Source organism: Podarcis muralis, chromosome 12, assembly GCF_964188315.1.
Source record: "Podarcis muralis chromosome 12, rPodMur119.hap1.1, whole genome shotgun sequence".
Lineage (NCBI taxonomy): Eukaryota > Metazoa > Chordata > Lepidosauria > Squamata > Lacertidae > Podarcis > Podarcis muralis.
In genome coordinates, this window is record NC_135666.1 from 36,278,732 (window position 1) to 36,303,128 (window position 24,397).

General features: G+C 40.1%; 1 protein-coding gene across 1 annotated transcript; it reads right to left on the reverse strand.

The window, feature by feature from the left end:
* Positions 1-395: 395 nt before the first annotated feature.
* LOC144329324 (uncharacterized) lies at positions 396-14,154 on the reverse strand. The gene is made up of 14 exons (XM_077937028.1): positions 13,949-14,154; positions 12,814-12,849; positions 10,720-10,768; positions 10,557-10,623; positions 9,498-9,548; positions 6,763-6,790; positions 6,467-6,497; positions 5,947-6,004; positions 5,073-5,103; positions 3,824-3,860; positions 3,431-3,466; positions 1,845-1,880; positions 1,194-1,221; positions 396-540 (listed from the first exon to the last, which is right to left on the reverse strand). The coding sequence occupies exons 1-14, from the start codon at positions 13,953-13,955 to the stop codon at positions 526-528; spliced, it is 510 nt and encodes a 169-aa protein (XP_077793154.1). The 5' UTR covers positions 13,956-14,154; the 3' UTR covers positions 396-525.
* Between the last annotated feature and the right edge of the window lie 10,243 nt (positions 14,155-24,397).

The following is a 24,397-nucleotide window of genomic DNA, read 5'->3' on the forward strand; positions in this document are numbered from 1 at the left end:
CAAATGATGTCAAAAGCAATCCTAACTCTCCTGTTTGACCTCGAATAGACACAATGGCTCCCTGAATCCACTATTAACCTATTGCAATTAGAATTGTTAGTAATCAAAGTGCCTACTCTGCAAGTATTTCAATGCAGTCACAGACAGTACGTTTTGCATTTCAGTCTTTAGGAGTGGCTTTCAGTAGAACATGCAGCTGCTGCCCCTATCCACATGTGGTAGAGATCATGCATAGCCCCTATGGACCCAATGCCTATGTGATGCTTTACTGTATTGATAAACAATCTCTAAACTGCACCGGAAGAAATGCAATTTTGTCCAAGTGAAGACAGGTACCTTTGATGCTTTTCACACCAACAATTTATTAATAATAACTATACTAACTCAAACTATAGCAGGATTAAAATATCTTTATTTGGCATATAGCTATAAATATTTTAATATGGTTCACCAAAATTTAAAATGTCAAACATGAAAGCTCTCCAGCACTCAAATAGGTTATTGTTACACCACACTGGACTTCTGCTATTCAAACTCATCCTGCAAAGAGAATATTAGATGAAAAGGTTTTTAAAAAATATATTCTAAGCATCTCTACAAAAAAAGTCCACTTCAACCAATAAACACCTAGATTAAGCAGCTGTTGTGATTCCCACCCCCCAAAATATACTGGGTTTTATCAGCTTAAGTCATATGACATGTTGAAATCAATGGATTTAAGTTAGTCATATGCACTGATTTCAGAAGGTTTACTCTGAGTATGAGTTAGTTGGATACAATTCACTATTTGGATTTACTGACTAATTTTAATAGTTGGATAAATAGGCATCAAGGGGGAATACATAAAATATAAGTACAGTAAACTATAGTGAATAAAATGTGAAATACTCAATCCTGTGTTTGCTTCATATTGTTAATATAGGTGAGGACTCTTCTACAGGCAGTGACAAACACAACAGAAACACAGAAACACTGCGAGTACAAGATTCCAGCTTGCCGCCACCACAGGAAGTTGCAAAAACAGCTAAATTTTCAAGCTGACTGGTATGGCTGTAACAAGTGGGCAGATCAGATTTTAGATTCAAGAAATTGTTCGGCAGAGAATCAGCATGACTTTCTATGTCCAATGTGTTGGATTTAAGGTATAAGAATTGCACAGCAGCTGCCCACCTAGCCCCAGACACTTTGCTTACCTGTGATAAAGAGTCTTCAACAACATAGCTAAATCGGGGGAAATAATAACAGATCAGGTTCATAATCTGTGATGTGGTCCACCACTTTATGACTGCAATTCTATGCATACTCGCTGGAGAGTCAATCTTGAATTCCAGACTGTGGATTGTGTTGTATGGAACATGCAACTGTGAACTACAGTCTGCCAATCCCTTTAAGGTTGTAGGAGTCTTCAGGACAATGAGGTAAAAGGTAGAAAGTGGGAGTGATAAGAGGTGTCCTGTTCTCCTATTCAGGTCAGACCACACTTGTGGCCATGTAAGGATTGGTGCAAAATCCTTAAGGCCTCAACATTTAGCTGGTTTTGGATGCCCCACACCACAATAGCTACACTGTATCATCACATTATTGTCACTAAAGTTGCCTGTCCACAGCAACCATTCTCTGACCTGAATATGAAAGTTTCAGCAATTTTGCCAAATTAAGTCAATTGGTAGCAACTTGTCCTTAAAATCTACCAAGGATAATCCTTGTCACCCTCACGGAAAATCCAAAGAGTTACTATTCTCAAAGTACATGAATTATTTAGTGAACCCCTCACTTCATTAATTTTAAGTACACAGAGAATCAAATCTTCTTTAAAGAAGAATTAATTTTTCACTGTATGATACCTAGAGCCATCTTCTCCAGTCTGAGTTTCAACAGTTCTGTGGGATGAAATAAAAGCAAAATTAACCTTCAAGTGAGTGAGTTTTGTCATGACTACAGCAGGAGGAAAGATTTAATCTTTCTTCCTCATATACCACAGTCCCCAAATGAACAAGGGGTCAATCCTGCAGTAATAGTACAATCCCATACATATCAAACCAGAATGAAGTCCTGTTGAGGCATACTATCAGGTAAATTGGTACAGGATTGCAGCCTATACCAATTTCATATCTGATATGATTCTAAGCATTTCACTGTGGAAATTTGTTACATATTCTTTACATCAAAAGAGTGCAGTTCATTGTCTTGGTTATTACTTACCAAGCCCTAAATAGCATGGGGTCAAGCTTGACTGTCTCCTCCAATGTGAACTTGTCTATCATTTAAGATCAGCTGTTTTACCCACGTCTGGGTGAAACTTCGCTCCCTGGTGCCCTTGGCAAGGAGCTGTATCAGTGCTCTGTCCCTTGTGCCTTTGCCTGAGGAGCCTGTGCGCCTCATCCGGCCACCCAGAGCAGCAAAGGAATGGCCCTGGAAGTGTACAGACAGGCAAGCAGGCTGACTTCACTCTATGCCTTGGCAAGAGCCAATCTAACCACCCCTGCCTCTTGCATGTGTTCTAAGATAAAATTGATGACCATATGCAAGAGGCCTTTCTCTGTGGTGGTACCTCATGTGGAAATCCCTGCTCAATAAGTTAGGTTGTAGTCATATATTTATATCCCACCAGCATTGAAAACACTATTTTTTAAAGCAATATGTTGTTGTTGGTTCTATGTTTGTTAGTCCTGTTCCTTATGTCATTTTTTTTTGCTGATGTTTTAATTTGATGATTTGTATCTTAACGGTTGAATCACTCTTGCTTTTGCACTTCTTAGCTGATTTGACTGACTGCTTTTTGAAGGAAAAAAAGCAGGTGATACAATTCTGAAAATTAAAAAAAAACTTAGTCTTTGGTACCTCTATATTTATACTCTGAAGAATTGTAGAGTAGCAGTTGGCAACCGCTTGTGTTTAGGTACTTTGAGGAACTGGCATTGGCAACAGAGGCCTCTTAAGAAACTTATTTTGATGTTATTGTTCATTAAACAAGAACTAACCAAATGAGACAAGTAATTGCTATAGCAATTGGCTATATAAAATGCCTCAAGAAGCTTGTAAGCACCGATGTCAGTCAGCCAAAAACAAATAAATGTAGTGATTCTGTATCCCACATAGTCATAAATGTGCATCTACTTCATAGGAGAATGTGAAACTGCATGTACCCTGCCATTACCTGGAATGGTGTTTAAATAGAAGCTGTGTTATTTTCAGGTTCCTAAACCATTCCCTTTTAGTTACTAAATATTCCAGTAGAACATGCTAGTGCATTTGTACATACACACTCTGCACTATGCGAAAGTGGCAAATGCGTAGCATGCTTCTAAACAGGGATCATCTTATTCTTTTTAGTCAAACTAGCATTAATTCCTTGGGAAAACTCCACCAGGGATATGCCTCTCACATACAAGCAATTTCAAAACAAACTAAATTATGCAGTTGCCCTCACCTCTTCTCCAGCACAAAAGCACCCTCTGTCTGAGTGCTGTGGATATTCAAATGAAAATCTTATCATTTAAAAAGTCACAGATATTGATTTACATGTAAAAAATAGCAGATAGTTTATCCAGGTACATAGCTCAAGGGGAAAAGAGCTCAAAGGGAAAAGGCATTTTCTAATTAAAACTGTGTTTCAATTAGGCACATATGAAAAATATGTCCACAGACAAGTGAGAAGTCACTGAATATTTTTTTATAGTCTTATGCTAAGCAGTGTGGCTGCAGAATTTTAGCTAAAATAACTGAATTTTAAAGAAAATATATTACCAGACTTCATACACAGTCAATCACTTAGAACAACTTTCTGTAAGTAGATAATGGGGTGAAAAAGTCAAGCCCTCACCTGGCATGTTTTCTAGGTTCACTTAGAATTCTTTTATCTGTAAAATTGAATATTATGTTATACACATGCACATCTGGGAATATTTCAATATCTCTTTGCTTGGTCTAGCAGTCTAAAACTTGCTGTATCAGGCAGCAAGTGCATAAGATGGAGGATACTTCTAGCATCTAACATTAGAAAAGATGGAAAGAATTCCAGGGATCTTAACCAGTGCCAAAGACTTTATTTTATTTATTAAATTTGTTAGTCACTTTATCTTGCCCTAGACAAAATATATAATGCGGCACCAAGCAAGCCTCCTTGAGGAAAGCATTCCACAGACAGGAAGCCACTTCAGAAAAGGATCATTCTTGTGTTGCCACCTTCTGGACCTCTTGTGGAGGGACACATAAAGAACATCCTCAGATGATGATCACAGGGTCCAGGTTGGCTCATATGGGGAGAGGCAGTCCTTGAGGTATTGCGGTCCTGAGCCATTTAAGGCCTTCTAAGTCAAAACCAACACTCTGAATTGGGCCTAGAAAGTAATTGATGCCCAGTTCAGCCAGGATAGGATTGGTGTTATATGTTCAAACTGTGTTGCCACTGGCTACTGAATTCTGCACCAGCTGCAGTTTTAAACTGTCTTCAGAAGCAGCCCCACATATAACACATTGCAATGATCTAACCTAGAGGTTACCAGAGCATAAAATTTAGGCTACCCCTGTCCCGATAGGGGCAAAGCTGGGCTACCAGCTAAAGCTGTGGAAGGCACTGCTCGCCACTGAGGCCACCTGGGTCTCAAGTGATGGCAATGGATCCAGACGTACCTCTAATCTGCATACCTGCTCCTTCAGAGGGACTGTTTAGGGAAACTTTTAATGTGTGATGTTTTATTCTGTTTTTAATCTGTTGGGAGCCACCCAGAGTGGCTGGGGAGGCCCAGCCGGATGGGTGGGAGTATAAATATAACAACAACAACAACAACAACAACAACAACAACAACAACAACAACAACAACAACAACATGTTAGTAGTACTGTAACTCACTGTAGTTCAGAATCAAGGTTTAGCCTTCATATCATATGAAGGTTGAGTCTGAATTTCCCCTCTTATTGCTGATTACAATGGATCGAAATATTTAGTATAGTAATGTGAAATTTTGGCACCTTACACAGTAGGATCACTAGGAAGGACATACAGACTAAGATAAAAGTAAGCAGATGTATAATAAACATCAATGTCCTTTACAATCACTAAAACAACATACCTTGGCTGTTGAGAAGCTCAGACTCTTCATACTAAAAAAGAAAGAGACAATCTAACTGATATTTCAGCAAACCAAGCAAAACGTCTTTATAATGGAAAGTGTAATGGAAAGTGATATATGACATGTCACTCCCCCAATCTTTCCAATCCTAGTTTTATTTATTAGATTATGGAAGGTTTTTTTTGTGTGTGTGTTTTGCAGGACACCCTTCAGTAAGAAATCATACACATACAAAACTATTAGGATGGAATACAACAACAAAACATAAAAATATCACTATCCATGTATGAACACACATACACAAAGCAGAACAACATAGGAAAAAAATCAGCATAAAAATTCAGCAGAGAGCATATAATAAGCCAAGAACGAATGTTGCATTTGGAGAATTAAACTTCAAAACATTTTCTAATACTGTATCTGTAAAGAGCAACAGATGTATATAATTCATGGCCAGAGCTTCTGCCATTCTCTAGATTCAACAAGCTAAAAGTAGTTATGATTAAGTACTATGGAAAGTCCATAGTTATCATTAGTTGCTCCCTTGCTTTTAATGGGTTTCCTTAGCTAGATTGGGCCAGTCTATTGGCTGTATCCAATGCTACAGTTCCAGTGGGGCAAGGAATTTTCATGCAAACAAAGGAACCTTCTTTCCCTTTCCTGCCCTCCGTGCACTCTCAAAATTAGGTTGGGAGACCTTCTGGAGCAGATTTGGGGAGAGGGACAAAGACAGATGAGCAAACAGAAGTCCTATTGAATCAATGGAACTCTGATGGCACAGCAATGGATACAACCCAATGACTTGATAACCTAATTGACCAGATATCACTTTTTCAGAAGTGTATATCCCACCCCTGAAATAATTTATACTCACCCAGAAGTTTGTGACATTCAAGTAATTTGATATCTCACCCGAAAGCCTCTCAATCTCACTTTGAAAGTAAATCAGAATAAACACAAATTCATATTCATATGTTTACATTTACAAGCTACTCTTTATCATGTGAAGGATGCTAACCAAAATGCTTAGCAAATACGTATAAAATGTGCATTCACAAGCTGCTAGCCTAATGGTGGAGGCTGACAGACCACAAGCCCGTTTGTGTGTGATCTTTCTTTTCTGAAATGCACAGAAGTTCTATTATGTTGTTCATTGTCAGTGTTATCCCACACAGTTCCATACATTTCCCTGTCACTTATCTTATCACAAAAAAATCCAGAGTATTTTTGGGGGGGTGGGGTGGGGAGGTGGTGGTTGTGCAAGAATGCTAAATTTACTTCAACTGTGCAACCTAAATTTCCAGGTGTATTGAATCATATCCACAAAATAGTGGAAGTTTAGATGCAACCACAGTCTGTTGTTTAAAATGTCATGTTAACATATCATATCTTACTTTTCATATTCTTCTTTCTTTAGGGCCCAATCTAAGAAGAAAGAAAAATATAATTCTGCTCCTTGCAAGTGGAATTTTAGTTGCTATTTTAAGATAAAAGTACGCCTCCCAACATGGTATTGCAATAATCACTAGAAATGTTACCTGTTCTTTTACCCACAAACCCCCTACTCTTTGAAACCTACTTACTTGTTTGAATATATCTTCATCCTTATTGCCTTATTGCCTATCACAAAATAAAACATGCTGCTTCTCTAAGAATGCTCCTCAATGGGTTTACTTTCGTAAATACATACCTTTTGTTTTATAACGCAGCCGGGAGTTCTAATGTGGAAAAGAATTAGAACAGTATTAGATCAAAATATTTACATACTATTTTATCTATTTTAAATATTTTAAGCCTCTCCTTTAAGAGGAAAATCTCACCAAGGCCACATACAACTAAAATACAATACAGTAGAACAAAATAATTAACCACTAAAAAATCAACAAGCATCCCATCCCACAAAGTACAGTAAATAACTACAACAAAAGCCATCCACAGATCACAACTCAAGAAAAAGCAGACAAAACCAAGTGGGTCTGAGGACTTTCCTGAACTCCTGAAGTGATCAGCTAGTAAATAATTTCAGCATAAAATACCCTTTCCCTCATGCTTACAAACCTAATTGCTCTCAGAGGTGGGTATACATGCAGACTGGTATTGGGGGGGGGGGGAATCCTTCAGATAACTTGGACACAATTCATTTTGGGCTTTAATGGTTAAAACAGAACTCTAGATTGAGCTCCTAAGCACACCAGCAATTAGTACAACTAGTACAGTATTGGTATCACATGATGCATTCTGTATCAGCTGAAGTTTCTGAACTGTATTTTAAGGCAGCTCTGCATAGAAGAGAAGAGAAGAGGAGTTTGGATTTGATATCCCGCTTTATCACTGCCCGAAGGAGTCTCAAAGCGGCTAACATTCTCCTTTCCCTTCCTCCCCCATAACAAACACTCTGTGAGGTGAGTGGAGCTGAGAGACTTCAGAGAAGTGTGACTAGCCCAAGGTCACCCAGCAGCTGCATGTGGCGGAGCGGAGACACGAACCCAGTTCCCCAGATTATGAATCTACCGCTCTTAACCACTATACCACACTGGCTCTCTAGAGTGCATTGCAGTAGTCCAGCCAGAACATGACTAGCACATGGATAACCAAGGTAATGTCTAACTTCTCCAGATAAAGCTGCAGTTAGCAAACCAGTCTAAGCTGCAAAAAAGCACTCCTGGCTACCACCACCAGCTGAGCTTATCCTGTTAGTGCTGAGTCCAAAAGAACTACCAAACTGCACACTTGGTCTTTAAAGGAGACTGCAACTCCATCAAAGATAAACTGTAAACCTCATTCCAGAGCAGTTAGTTTCACTACCAAAATACCTCCATTTTATCTGGATGCAGCCTCAGGTCAAAGCCAGCTCACCCATGAGGCACCCCTCATGCCCCATTGCTTCTGCCAGCAGCAGAGAAGTGATGCTGGCATTGGAGCCAATTTATGTCGAGATGATGCTATACAATCTAGGTAAGGGATGCTTCAGTGAGATGCTGTGGCGGCAGTAGGATGGGGAGGCACTTCCAGTTTTGCTTCAAGCTGCAAAATGGGACACGCCATCCTGTCTCAAGTTGTTTGTCCTCATCCCCACCAAAATAGCTTCCAGAAACCCATTGAAGAGCTCAGCAGCCTTCCTGGGATTGGAAGATAGAAATGAGATGCAGAGCTGGGTGTCATCCACACACTGATGACACTTCAAACCTCTAGATGACTTCCTGCAACCGTTAAAAAAGAATCAGCCTTGCGGCTCCTCAATGGCCATGGAGTGGAACAGTAGCTCCCCAACACCACCTTCTATGGCTGCTTATCCAGGAAGGACTGGAAGAAGAAGAAAAAGAGTTTGGATTTGATATCCCGCTTTATCACTACCCAAAGGAGTCTCAAAGCGGCTAACATTCTCCCTTCCCTTCCTCCCCCACAACAAACACTCTGTGAGGTGGGTGGGGCTGAGAGACTTCAGAGAAGTGTGACTAGCCCAAGGTCACCCAGCAGCTGCATGTGGAGGAGCGGAGAAGCGAACCCGGTTCCCCAGATTACGAGACTACCGCTCTTAACCACTACACCACACTGGCATGGAAGAATAACATGCATCCTAAATTCAACCCATATTAACAACTTAGAAGGATGACATCTTCAATGACTTCAAGTGTTACTGAGAGGTCCAAAAGAACTAACAGGGTAGCACTTTCTGCATCTATTTCCCAGCAGAAGTCATCCACCAGCATGACCAAATCTGCTTCCATCCCCAAAGTAGACTGGAATGATCCAAAACTAAGTCTAAGACAAAGTTGAGAAACCACATGCTCCAACATCTTGCCCAAAACAGGCAGATTTGAGGTGTAGGATATATTTCCTCTTAGATCAGGGGTTCCAAAACTGTGGTCCATGGACCATCCACGAGCTTCATTCAGGTGGTGTGTGGCATGTTAATTGCTTTGTAGTTGAAAACAGTATGTGGCACATTGATTGCATAACATATTCATTTTGATTTTAATTGATTTTTTAATTTTTCTTATTTTTAGTTGTATTACAATTTGGATTTTATGGAATTCAAATTGTAATACACTAAAATACAATATGTAAGAAATAAAAGCAATTAAAATGCAATTAAAAATCAGACAGCACTTACAATCGCTACAACAGGCAGAAAAATCATTAAGTGGTCCGCCAAGTACCTCAGCAATTTTCAAGAGGTCTGTTGGGTGGGGGATTGGGAACTACTGCCTTAGATCCTATGAATTGGCATAAATTACCTCTGTAGCTAATATTTAATTCAGAACTCAAGCAAGGGATTATTTCTGGCCATGAAACCCATGCCATCAAATGGAGTAAAGCTCTGACTGAAACAACCACTTCCAACCCTGGCACTGAACAACCACCTCCAACCCTGGCACAGGCTTTAAGCCAGCCATAAATGTATATAAAATGTCAGATAGGTACCGCATTTTTTAGCTTCCTATTTTCTGTTCTCAGAGCATCAATCTCCTGGACCTAAACAAACAAACAAAAACACAACCAAACAAAACATTATTGTTGCAGTCCAAGTAACATATCTCAAAGCTCATGTTTGCTTTTCTCAGATAATTGTTGTATTTCCAAAGGCTTTAATGGTTGCTCTTTGCTTTATACGTGGAATTTGGCAGTTCCAGACTTGCTTCTGACATATCACAATTCTGAGAAACGTCCACTGCTTAGGCTTTCAACTGATATATAGGTACATGTGGCCAAGCATGTAGATTATTATTATCTTCTCTTTTTTTTGCAGGCACATAAATATTTTTATTTTTTAAACTAAATTCTGAAAAAGTTGTGGAATAATTTAGGTTGCAACACTAACCCCCCTTACTTGGGAGTTAGCTCCATTTAATTCAACAGGGCTTGCTTGTGAGTAGACATGGTTAGGATTGCTTTAAGTAGCAATGTTGCTTAATTTGTTAAGTATTGGCCATAGCTTTCCAAAACAGACACGATCCACTTCCCCAAAAGTCAAAATTTTATGGCAGCTTTAAAATGTGGCCCATTGACTCTTTACCTCAAGGAAGCCATAGGCAGCTCCAAGGGCTCAGTTTGAGTCAGGACTCATGAGCACACAGTCCTAGATTATGTGGTGCAATAATAGTATCTCAGAGTATACGCCAAATGTATTATGCTAATAATGGAGTAACTTGTATGTACAGTAAAAGCCAGTGGGTGAAAGTTCTTGGCAGAATCTACATTTTGAAAAGAGATGCAAGTGGGCTTTACCAACTATTTCAAAGAAGACACACTCTAGGTTGTATCCAGTGTTACTTTTGCTCAGAGTAGACCCATTGAAATTAACAGACATTATTAACTTTGGCATCTACTCTGAGCAGATACAACCCTCTCTCACACAACACAAAGACATGGGGAAAATTAAAGCGCACCCATAAAATTAAGCATTGCTCCATAAGACATTCCTCACCTGCATTTATACAGGTTTCATTTTCATGGGCAAGATTTGTTTCATGAATTACTTACAGATTGGCTGCTGTCCAAAAAGGTGCAGATTTCATGTACAAGCCTCTTTCTCTGGTCCTTGTTTTTTCTTAAATAAAAAAAAATCCATTTTTATAATGAATTTTAATTTACATACAATTTAATTTTTAAAAGTCACATCAATCTTTCAAATGGGAGTACTTACAAAATCTGCAGATAGGTTTCATTTTTCACTAGCATCTGCTCACTATTTTCTATGGTTAAACATGCAGAGATGGTAGGTTATATTATCACAAACAGGTAATTAGAGACAAATATATTTGTGTCTGTACTACTTGCTTACATAAGTTAGTTCATCACTGCATCTGCATATAATACTGAATATATATTAACCCCCACTCAGATCTATGAGATTGAGTGGAGTTTACAAGATAAAAACATTTAAGAATATCAGTGAGGGCAAAGTGCTAATAAAGAATTATATTTGTGGGAATGGTGGCAAAATGTCACGGAAGGAGGCCAGGATGTTAAGAAACAGCTGCAGAATGTTGATGATTAGCATGATGAGAAATTACCAGCATGAATCAGACCATTTTATGCCAAATACAATTGAAATTCAGAAGCATTGCTTGCAGAAAATTGCAAAGGGACGTGCTTGGTTTGATGCACAATACTTCCTGTGGGGGGAAGAATGTCATCTATTTGATTAATTCTGTTCTACAGTGTATTTCAGTTTATCGTATCTGCTAGTTTTGATACTAGTTGCTTTGACATTTTCAAATAATAATACACACACACCTTAGCGATTTTATGGAACCAGGTCATATGGATCATTTTGCAAGTTCCTTTGAACATGATCATTCAATGTTACATTTATTTCTGTGAAAAATTTATAGACCACCATTAAGAAGAGATTCTAGGGCAGTTTACATACAGAGCACCCTTTCCTTAAATTATCATATCTAGAAGAACCGACACTTGGAATACATTTCCACTTACTATTAGGATCAATAGATTTTAAAACAGGAAGACAGATTGCAGGATGGACCTTTATAGCTGAGCTGCAATTATCCCTCATCTCCAGAGACTGTACAGTGTGGCCCATCATTTGCAGAAGTAGCATGTGATACTGCCTTAGATTGTTCTACTTCAAAATGCAGGAAAATAACAAAAATCTGATAATTTCCCTGCATAAAGCATACATGGAATGTTTTATGGCTAGGCTAAAACTTTGGTCCCTAATGCACTAGTTTTTCACATGCAGTGAGGTGCTAACATGGGGTATCATTCAAATCTGTATCACAAATGGTTCCACTCAGAATAGACTTTCAGAATGTGCTCTTTCTCTGCATCTTGTGAAATTGGGTCATAGAGGTCAAAAGTGTCTGATATTAATATGAAACCCCAATTGTGAATGACTTTGAGACACCTAGTTAACCACATTAGCAGACTTGTTATTGTGATGCTGTTGCTGCTGTTGTGTTAAAAGATCACTGCCATGGGCCAGTATGTTCTAAAGACAATATTTTCAGATAGACTTACAATTTCTTATCACTATGTCAAATTTATTTGCTAAAAACTATTGATCATCACAAAAATACAGTGTTAGTTGAGGTACATTTTAGCATAACCAGTCCCTAGCACACTGGAATGCATGCTGTAAAATGAAATTTTGTTTAACCTGTTGGGCTCTTAAAGGAAATGTAGAAACCTTATATGTTGTATATCCATCAGCAAGTGCAATTTTTCTTCCTACCATTCAAAACGGAAATTCTGAATATTCACATTGAGAATAAATGCATACTTAACAGTATTTTCCACCTCTCCCTGGCCACAAATACATAAAGAGGACAGCTCGGGGTGCCCTGCACACAGTGCATCTTCCAAACAAGATCTCTTTTACAGAAATCCTTCACAATACCTGGCAACAGGCTTAAGGGTGACCCAAGGGGAGCTTTAAAAGATGCCTATAAATGAGAAGATATCATACACACAAATAAAATAGCTCTTAAAATTATTGCCAGAGCTGTTAATCAACTAGCAAAACACTCACCACAGTACAATTCTATATTTATAAACACTCTTTGCTTGCAACAGTGGCCCTTCTTATGGTGAATATACATGGAACAACAGTTATTATCCTGATGGTATCACATTTTGCACTGCAAAAGTACCTTCCACTGGGACATAACTAGAGTGGAGAAATCAAACATTTTAAGAAATTAACAGTTCATGATACTTATCTGATCACTTTAGTATTCACCATACTAAAAAGTAGCATTAAATAAGTCTCTCTTACCTTGTTTCTCAAGTAGTGGCATTTTAAAAGAAAAACCTGGAACCAGAAATAAATGTGAAGCCATCAGATCAAACCTGATAAGACACAACCTACAGATAAAGACTATTAGTGTTCACACATCTTGCAATCCTTAAAATGCTTGCAAGATGTGTGGGAGCATCGATACCCTAATTTATATATAGTCAAGACAAGTTATTAACTGCACTTGGGGGGTGGGGTGGAATAGCAACTTTATAACTAATCTGAACAATTGGCAGAGAGCAACAGAGAAGAAACAGAATGTTTCAGATGTACAGAATCCAGATTAGATACCAGGTAACATTGTCTCTGTATATAGTGATACAATTACAAAAAGATCACAGCCTCATGCACTCTGCTAATTAATCTGGAATAAAACCCTCTCCCCTCATTTACAATCACTAATTTCGGTTGTGAACCGCCCTGAGATCTACTGATGAAGGGAGGTAAACAAATTTAATAAACAAATAAACCCCTACTTCACCGTAAATAAGTACGCATCAAAAGTCGGGGGGAGGAGAGAACTTTGTCTTAAATTTAGTATACTGCTTTGTCACTTATAACAATAATTTCATTATATATACACTCCACCCACCAGGCTGAGTTGCCCCAACCACTCTTCATGCCGGCTGCCTTGGAGGCCTGTTGGCAGGTGGCAAGTTGGGGCTGAAACCTTTTAAATCCATAAAGGTGGAGGTGAATTGAATGAGGTATGATATGCCCTTCTCCCCAGCTCCAGGAAAGTGAGGGCAGAATCATTTCATGTACCTCAGGGTGTTTTCTTCTTTTTGGGGTATGTCTGCATAAAAATGCAACCCCATTTAGCCCTAAGGATTTCACCTTATATATATATATCTAAAGTTTTCCATTTTGACAATCCAACAAAATCCACATTAAAACATTCCAAATTATTATACAATAAAAAAGCCAAATTTTATGCCAAATTCTGTATCTTTGGGTGACTTCCCAGGCTCTGAAGTTCGGGGAGTTATGATCTCATATTGTATTGCATTCCTTAATGGATTTTACCTCCTTTTTTGCCTAAACAAGCCCATATAGAGAAAGTTAATAAGGGGGAATCCATGCGTTATAATAACAATAATAAACTTCCTCTCACCCTCCATATCCCCCCTACCACCCTCTGTTTCGAAAGCTCTCTCTGCCTTTCTGAAAGTGTCTTGTAAAATAAGGTAAGGGGACCATAAAAATAAATAAGGGGACCATGAGGTGGAAGAGCGTGGATTAGCTGCTGCTATTATTCCCTTCCACCCACCCGGACAGAGTCTCGCTCTCTCTTTGCCCCGCCCACCAGCCTCTCCACGGCGCCTTCCCGCGCCTCTCAAGCCAGAGGTGCGCATGCGCGCGGGGCCGAGCTGGGCCAGGCGAGCGCCAAACGCCCGTTGGTAGCCGAATGGGGGAGGGACGCCTGGCTCCAACGGTCGCCCTGGGGCTCGCGCGCTGCCATACCCACTGCGCACGCGCAGCCACGCACCTGGCAGCAGGGTTTCCTAGGTCAGTCTGTGGGGAAGTCCTGTTGAAATCAGTGCCTCCTTACCTGCCACTGAATATCGTTGGGGATTTTGACTGGTGGATTTGAACGGACTGCGAGTTAGATCACAAATGCCTGAATCACAAGCGGCCTTGGAATTATTATCTTCTTCTTCCCGAATGTTTGGAAGGAAAAAACAACAAAACCCTCTTGATATTTATTTCTTTGTAAAGTAATCACCCCCAAAGGAATCTCTCTTACTTGCACCTCAGATATACAGTACAACCAATGGTTTTTCCCCCCTTAAAAAATGTTTAGGGGTACTCTCATTTCGACTCCAGAAAATTACCATTTTATAGTTCAGATCGGGGAAAATAAATACAGTAAATGGACAAAAGTACAAAGATTCACAAAAATGTTAGGGGTATGTGTCCCCCCAGAAAAAAAAGCACTGGATACATACAACCCAATGGGTTCTGTCGTTTCAGCATTCCAGGAAGGTTTAGCTAAAGAAATAACATAAATGGACTATGATAATACAGTAATGGGAGATTTGGTAGAGATTTGGTTGCTTGCTGCAAGATCTACTCACGAACAAAATTCAGAACTTTGTGTCAGTTATTTATTTCAGCCACCAGGTGTCATAGTCCAAGAGGCTAATTTACCAAAGTAATATCTACCAACTATTGCAACAGATGGGCCTTTTTTGCTCATGTATACAAAAAGCATGAATCCTTGCAGAAAGTTATGGGCATATAGTATAGATAGAGGGACCACTCCCCAAAGAATTTCAGAAAGGATGTACACGGCTTAAACTTAACAGTTATGCAGGATCATTTTTTCTGTACAATAACTATTTAAGTGAGAGGGAACAAGACTGGAACAGATTTGTATTTTTGTACAACTCACATTCATGAGGGAATTATTTTGCAGGATGAGTATTGTGCCTGTGAGCAATAGACACCACAGGGCACACAAATACAGAGATAATATAGTTGCACCTTTATAATCTAAGTGGTTACCACCTGCATGTTATGTAGATCAAACAAATTGCTCTCTCATTTCTTGATTGTTCACTTTTGTGAATTTCAGATAAAATTTGAACAATAGTCCCTGATATATCTTAAAAGATTTGCCTCAGCAGTACTTTGTTAAGAGCCATCTGGCCTCATTCATGTTTTATTAGGAACCATCTGGATCTGCATTTTTCAAACACTTGCTGCCTTAGGGCTTAGTCATAAAAAAGTTTTTTTAAAAACCATCCGATAAACCATTGTTTCATGCATGTTATGTTACCATGTAACTTGACTTCAGTATAAATATTTGCTTTAGATGATGGTGAATGTCAAACAAACTTCCTTTCCCAGCTCCCCACACCAATTAAAAACCAACCCAAAATAATCCAGGGCTATTTTTCAACCTAGCTAAAGGCCCCCAATGAGCTACACTCTTGAAAATCCATTTGTCAATTTGGCTTTCACTGATTTCTCACTTCATCCTTGCTTATATTGGTTGCAACCAGCCCGTGTTAGTTGTGCTTCGCTTCCATTGAAATCAATGGGACTTATCAAGTCATGTATAGCTTGTTCCATTAAACTTGGATGCCACTGAAATCAATGGGACAAATAAGTAATGATTTAACAAACCCTCTTAAATTAAACAGGAATTGAGTTCGTCTGAATCCAGCTCAAAATTTCTCAACCAGTCCCTAGAACCACAATCAGCCATCCCACCTGCAACTGTAAGATAGCTTTGTTCACATTGCTTTCCAAAATTTTCTCCTCCCCTTTCCCAGGTGAAGGGACAGGATACCCAAATCCTGTCTGTGAAATCACCCCAGGCCTCAAAACTGTCCAAAATTCCCTTTCTCTCTCCTAAAATCCACAACTAGTTTTTCTGTGGATTCTCCCAAGATGCTGGTACATAGGAAAAACCATTACTTTTATCATCAAAAGGCTAATGAATAGGCTCTGTCATTGCCAAGAATACTCAGGCCTGAGAACTGACTTTTATCTCATTCGGTTGCAACATCTTGGACATGCTGAACCACCAGGGCTCCTCGACCCCTTGGCTCTCCCCCCCCCCTTTCCTGGGAAGGGTGCCAAGAGAGTCCCAAGACAGCTTTCTGTTCATGCTCAGAGAAACTCATAGGCAGGACTCTGGAAGAAGGAGGAGAAAGGGGAGGGAACTGGAAGGGTATATATGTTTGTGCACATGACTGTGAACTCGTGCATGCTTTTTGTGAGTTATCACACTTGCTCCTTCTACCAGTTCATGGATGGTAGAAATAAAAGCTTTTCCTTGAGTGTCTGTTGACTCCCATTTTCCCTTTCCCAGGTGCAATATTTTTCCCACCTGAGGGCAAAGCCTCATAAGGCTACACAGGCAGTCATGGGACTCTTCTTTCTGAGCAATGGTGTTGATTCTGGGATTCCCTGACTCCAGTCAGCTGCAGCATGGGATGCATAAAGAATCCTAGTGCACTTATATTCTTGCCCTGGAGATGATGAGCAGAGCAGGGATCACTCATTCCTGAGGTCTCCTTGCCTATCAGCAGCAGATACAGAAATCCAGTTTATTTAATAATAAAATAATAATAATTTTTATTTATACCCCGCCCTCCCCAGCCAAGGCGGGCTCAGAGCGGCTTACAAGCAATAATAAAAACAAGTTGAATTACAACTTAAAAACAAAATTAAAATACAACATAAAATATTGAAACATTAAAATATTAAAATGTAGCCTCATCGCAGGAGGAGAAGGAAAGGAAAAAAGAAAGAGAGGGAGGGTATCAAATTGGCTCCAAGCCAAAGGCCAGGTGGAACTACTCTGTCTTACAGGCCCTGTGGAAAGAAATCAGATCCTGCAGGGCCCTGGTCTCATGAGGCAGAGCGTTCCACCAAGCCGGAGCCAGAGTTGAAAAGGCCCTGGCTCTGGTTGAAGCCAATCTAACTTCCTTAGGGCCCGGGACCACTAGGGTGTTGCTATTTATGGACCTTGAGGCTCTCTGTGGGAGATTTCATGGATCGCGCAAGCCAAACAGCAGCTGCTTGGCCTATCTTCTAAAGGCAGAACAGGACAACAGCAAGCTCTCCTAGGGAGTTTTACAGACCACATGCTACCTCAAGTATGTTGCATTGAAGGATCTGTGTCTTCACTGAAAGTGGGAGCCAGTAATTTCTCCCCAATTAAATCTGATTCTATTACTTGGGCTAGGTCTCCTCACTTCTTCCAAAGGGCATAGATTGTTGTTTCAAATTTGAATGCACTCTTCAGATCTCTCTCAACTCACTAGTGTACCTCTAACTTGGGAGCTGCTGATCTCAGGATTTCTGTAACATTAGTAATGATTCCCAAATGAGCTTGTAACTCAGGTGAATGAAGACTGACTTGGGATTGAATTACTTTAAGGCTGCCATGGTGCTCAATTTTAACTCTCAATATAGAATACACTCCAATGATATACCATATACGGTACTTGACTCTTGCCCCACCAAAAACTGCATAATTTTAAGGTCATTCATTTCTTCTTCTACAAAAGCAACACACTTTATGTGATTTCTGGTGACATCTAGTGGCTACATATGGGCATTCAAAAAAATTATAATATTTGAATAGCACTGCAGGCCACGCACAAGCCAAAGCCAACCTGGAAGCAATCTGCAAAGTATCTGGCATTTGCAGCCCCTTCATAGGTTATGCCTGCCTCTGGAATATTCTAAAAGGCTTGGGTCTCAAACTCTTAAGGAATGCTTCTTCCCATATCAACCTGCTTGTGCACCAAGATCAGCAGAGGAGACCCTTTTCCATGTTTCATCTGTTAGGGCTGCCATATGTCTGGATTCTCCAGGATATTATTGGGACTTCAAAGGCAGAAATGACATCCAAGGGAGGACTTCCAAAAGGTGGCTCTTTGGCCTGGAAAAAAAAGCCCAACAATTTACTTTTCTACAAATTTGAGCCCCAAAAGAAGCTTAACAACTTTTGGGGTGTCCTGGTTTTTACTTTTTGAAATATGGCAACCCAACACTGTCAAAGGGCTAAATAAATGGCAGATATTTTATTAGCCCAGTTTTGAAATGAATAGGGAGAAATACAGTAGCATGATCTCTCGACTTTATTTTGGGATATGGCAGCATGTCAAAGCTGCTGCCAAGCTGACAGCAGAGCAAGCAAAATAGCAAACCTGTACTCTTTCCACTAGCAATAAGTTCACTATCTTTTGTTGCTTTAAACCCAGAGTTTCTCATAAAACAAACACACACACACAAAAGAGGAAGGTTGTTTCTGGTAGCACCTTAATTATTGTTTTTTAAGCTCATTTCCAGTTCATGTCATTTTTACATCAAACAGATAAAACCAATAACACAAAAAAAGTTTCAGGATGCAGTAAACACCTCTGAGCTGCAAGTCACATGAGGAGACATCAATGACCATCCTTGTGTGCTTCAAATTGCCCACTTTGGCAATTTGGGAGACTGGCATAGGGTAAAGTTGTTGCACAGTAAACTATTGGTAAAGGAGGAAGGTGGGGCAATGGAGGATGTAGGGAGTGGATAAATGCAATCCTGAAGACATTTTTTTATATCACTGAGGCAATTTTCTTGGTGCTGGTACCACAATACTTTGTCCAGCAAGAGCTGTGCCATGTGATCTTTGGCTCAATACGGTCAACCCTTCAGGCACAAATAGAATTCCAGATCACCACAGGAAGCACAGAAGATGGACAGAGATGAGAGAAGCACATTTTTGCACGCAATGTGAAAATTAGGTGTGATGGCCTGGCCAGTTTGTAATGGTTTCCATCTGTCAAGGAGCCTACTAGGTGCCATCTTAGGTAAGTGGTGGCGAACCTTTTAGAGACCAAGTGCCCAAACTGCAACCCCAAACTCACTTATTTATCACAAAGTACCAACACAGCAATTTACGCTCCTGTGTCCAAGACTAAGAATTTGGGGACTCAAATTTTAGAGAATGGGGGGAGATGGCCCAGAGTTGTTGAGCTTTTGGGAGGAAGATTGCCCAAAACTGTTGAGCTTTTTATGGGGTTGGCGGGTGTGCAACTCCTCCCAATGCCGCTGCGGTCGAAGCGTTTCCGGATCACAGAAGTGGGGGGCACGCAACATCCACCAATGACCCTGTGGCTGAAAGACACTCAAGGGAGCGTTTCCCGCCAGCACTGGTGTGTGGGGGGGGAGCAGCTGGTCACTTTGTCTGCTGGGGCGATGGCACACATGCCCACAGAGAGGGCTCTGAGTGCCCACTCTGGCACGATTGCCATAGGTTCACCACCACTGTCTTAGGTTGATCTATTTGTTCTGGACTATGGAGACTGGGAACAGACCAGAAGCTCCATTAATAGCCGTCTATTTCCCCAGAGTTGCTTATCTAAGGAATAAAACAAACAGAAGTGTCTCATTTGAAGGGCCTGCTTACCTGGGCCTGCAGACTGAGCAAGTTCTAGTGTGAGTCATATTCGGGGTTTCTTTCCAACTTAATTAAGCCTGTGTGCATTCTTACACTCCATGAAATCTGTATTTTTTCTGATCTGTGCTGTGGCATGGGATTTCTATGGCATGTTCTTTCATTCGCCTCATTAATCTGGAGAGCGCACAGATGTTACAGCAAACCGTTGAAGATTTTTGCCTGGCAAAATGTACAATGGTGATATCCTGGGGCGAGTATAAATATGACGCATCAGGCTTCCAACTGCCTACTTGGAAGGCAGACTGCAATGGAATTTTAAAAACCGCAACACAAAACACCAGGATGTGTGATGGTATTTGAGATGTAAAATTTATTAACATCTAACTAAACTAGTTACAGGGGATCAAATACATAATATGATACACAGTAAGATGAGCCAGAACTTTTATAGCAAGTTCATGGTATAAAAAGAAAAACAAAGAAAACTGGAAGACAAGAATATTGCAACAGTGAAAACAACCATTGTATAATGATACAGTCCATCAGCAGGTTTAAGTAAGTACCTTCCCAATCCAAATGAGATTATCATTTGAACAATGAAATATTTGTAGCAATCAAGCGTTCATGTGAAGTAGAATAACCTCTGAACAGTAACTTGAAAACCAAAATCTTAAAGGATCAGCCTGATTCTGAAATGCTAACAATTTCACCTAGTTTCTACTGGAGGAGGCCAGGATTGTTGTTGGGCTTTTTTTGTTTTGTTTTTTTGCAAGGAGTCTAACAAGATTGTGTGAAAAAATTCAAAACAATATTAAAGAATTTGGAAATATATTAATGTGGCAGCCAAATAGGGAGAAAAGTAGAGAAGAGCGATAGCTTGATTGTCCTTAGATTTAGGTGAAAAAATAGTTGCTTTAAGTAAAAAAAGATATGCAGTAACACTGATTATGTTTTATTGACAACAGAAAGCTAGCTTATTTTCCTTCTTTATTTCCCAAAGTCCTTCAGTATGGAGACAGATCATCCAAACCACCTTCTTCACAGCAGCCTAAACTGTTATTTTTCTTCTTCCAACTACTTCAGACGGGTTAGAGAATACAAGAAATTCCCTTATATATTTTCCCCAAACAAAAACAACTTCCACTGTTTTGTATATTTATGTATTATAGGGTAACAGAAAACAGAATAAAAATGTAGACCAGTAGAAAAAGCAGCTAACTTTTACTCATCCAATATATCAAATCTGTACCAGCCCCAGACTGAGGAGATTCTGTGCTTGGTACATTTGAACCAAGCTTAGAATGAACATGACAAAATAATGACAAAGGTGGAACAATTTAATTCAAAAATAAGAGTTAGGATAGATGGATACATGATTGTACCCCACCTGATTGTAGCCATGGTCAGTTAGCACACCCCAGACCAGGTTACCAATGATATGGTCTTATCCTGACGCTAGGGTGTCCTATTTCTCAAAAGGGAACCCTCTGTTTGAAGGACTGTCAGATTCAAGTCTGGTTTATAGATTTAGGAACAACAAGAAGGGAGAGCAGAGAAGACCTTGAAGTTGCTCATCAACGATTAATACCTGGACAGCAGGATAGCTCACCTGGTCACAGTCTTCTCCACTGTAAGATGTATTGACTTTCTAATTAAATTATAATACTTATTTCTAAATTTGCATAACCAAATCTGTATCATCTTTAAACTCGTTCCTTTAGTGATGCAATGCAATGGTGGTTCTGCCCGGAGCAAGCTACCAGTAATTCTGGCCCTGGATAGTTGCTTCAACTTGTCCTACCCCAGCAAACATTTTGCAGAGAAAGTTCCTTTGGATCCAACCTCATATACTTGTACGTATGTTATTTCCCAGGCTTTGGAACACCCTTCCTGGATAGGCTAGATTGGCTCCCTCCTTGATGTCCTTCCACTGGCAGGTGAAAACTGTTTTATTCCTCCAGTTCTTTTGGGAATTGACTGCATATAAGGAAAGGGCTCTTAATAGTGTGATGTACTGTGTCCCCTCCTCCCACTGTCTGCATTTGAATGGCTACAGTTTCAACACAGTTTAATTGCTTTTTAACCATAACCTTTAATATGTTTTTAGCTATATGTGTGCCTCATTTGTATTTGTTTTAATTTTTGTCATTCCCGGTTATGGGAGAAAGGTGGGATATAAATATAGTGGTGGTAGTAATAATAATAATAATAATAATAATAATAATAGTAGTAGTAGTAGTAGTAGTAGTAGTAGTAGTAGTAGTAGTAGTATCTGGATGCACGTTTAATTGGTAAGATGCTAAGGGTGCTTCCAGATGGTAGTTTGTGGTATCAAAAACAGAAAAGAACTTAATAAAAAAATCTTAGCACCCAAATAGAATAGTCTGAAGCTTCTACCCCTGGTTTGGTGCTTCATTGCTTCTTAAATTGTGGTGCCCAGAATCGGACACAGTATTCCAGGTGTGGTCTGACCACAGCAGAAGAGAGTGGCGCTGTTGATTTGCTGTTCCTCCTGCGCCAATGCTGCAAATCAGTGTGGAGCAGCTGAAACCAGCAAGGGAACAGACAGTCCTGCCAGTGCCAGAGTGCAGTTGTCAGGTACCTGACAGAAACCTTCCACTTGTAAGTGCCCTCAAATAATATCAGATATGTATAGGATGAGTTGGTATGGATATGCAGCCAGGTCCCAGCAACCGCCAGAGCACGTAACTCATGCAGGTTTACACCTAATTACACCTTTAGAGTGAATTACAGTAATCTAATTGTTTAGGTGGTAATTGCAGGTAATAATAAAAAGGTAAAGGTACCCCTGCCCGTACGGGCCAGTCTTGACAGACTCTAGGGTTGTGCGCCCATCTCACTCAAGAGGCCGGGGGCCAGTGCTGTCCGGAGACACTTCCGGGTCACGTGGCCAGCGTGACACCGCTGCTCTGGCGAGCTAGAGCCGCACACGGAAACGCTGTTTACCTTCCCGCTTGTAAGCGGTCCCTATTTATCTACTTGAACCCGGGGGTGCTTTCGAACTGCTAGGTTGGCAGGCGCTGGGACCGAACGACGGGAGCGCACCCCGCCGCAGGGATTTGAACCGCCGACCTTTCGATCGGCAAGCCCTAGGCGCTGAGGCTTTTACCCACAGTGCCACCTGCGTCCCTGCAGGTAATAATAGGAACATGCAAAATTTCAGTGGAGTGGGACCAGTCCAATTACATAACTGGATCCGAAGGGCTAAGACAGCACCAAGTGATGTGTGCATGCCCTTGCACCATACTTGAGAATCCTTCCCCAAATATTGGAAAATCAGGCTGCTTAATATCCAGAATTACTATGATGGTGGTGATCGTTGGCATATTTACCTGCCAGGTTTTGCTCTAGTGAGGTGGGCTGATAATTCCTCTTACCATATGCATATACTCAGGAGAATAAGAGGTGATCAGGCTGGAAATATTTAAAAGATCACAAAAATATGTGACTAAACCCTTAATTTCAATTGCTGCATTCATGGGCTCTGCCCTCCCTTGAAAAAGAAAAGCTATGGGTTTTGCAGAAGGCTGGATGATACGTGTGTAAAAGGTGAAATTACGGCCCTGTGTCAATGTGATAAAGGTCAGATGAAATGATGCTAAGCTATCTGTCATAAGTGATGCAATGTGTGTGATGAACTGGCCATATGACTGTTTCATCATGTATCCAGTTCCCCATTCTATGTATGTGAAATCGAGAAAACAGCGAAATGAACATGCTGACCCACAGGGCGTGCAAATCTTTCTTTTTAAAAACCAAAACAAAATCTAGCAAACAAAAATTGAAGCAATGCACAGAGCAATGTTCCTTTTCGAATCGGAGCCTAGAGTTCTATCCCAGCATTAACTGACTAATGCATGCATTACGGTAAGCTCTTGGCTCATGAACAATGATTGTATCTGTTTCTTTAAAAGCTGCATTAAATGTTTTGGTTTTTTTAAAAGTGCATTTCAACTGTACAAAGCAATAAAAGACAAAAGGAAACAAGCGTTTCCAACGACTGCAGCAGCTAAGCAACAGTGACATTTCTGAAAGTGCAAGGCAAAATTACATACCCAAATCTTAACTGACTGTAAGCACGGAATATGATTTATGCCAGAGATGATATACAAATAAATGGATTGTAAATGAAAGAGCGAACCTGTCCAAAAATGGAATAATTTTTGTCTGGAAAATAATTACATTTTTTTAAAGAAGGAATTGTCCCAAAGAAAATTACAGTGGTGCCCCGCAAGACGAATGCCTCGCAAGACGAAAGGGTTTTCCGTTTTTGAGTTGCTTCACAAGACGAATTTCCCTATGGGCTTGCTTCGCAAGACGAAAACGTCTTGCGATTTTTTTCCGCTTTCCCCCCCTTTTTCTAAGCCGCTAATAGCCTTTTAGCCGCTAAGCCGCTAATAGGGTTGCTTCGCAAGACGAAAAAACCGCTAGACGAAGAGACTTGCAGAACGGATTATTTTCATCTTGCGAGGCACCACTGTACAAGTTACAAGAAATCTCAATTAGTGCAAAAAATATATAATGTGTGATATTGTCAAATAGTGAGCCCCCGCAAGTAAATTGCTATGTGGATGCAAGGGCGTGAGGAAGAAAAGTTAGAATAACTGTCATTGCTTTATATGAATGAAA

Coding starts and splice junctions, on each gene's coding strand:
- LOC144329324 (XM_077937028.1), bottom strand. Junction 3,467..3,823: donor GAACCTAGAAAACATGCCAG/GTGAGGGCTTGA, acceptor GAATATCCACAG/CACTCAGACAGAGGGTGCTT. Junction 1,881..3,430: donor GCTTTTGTGCTGGAGAAGAG/GTGAGGGCAACT, acceptor TTCATCCCACAG/AACTGTTGAAACTCAGACTG.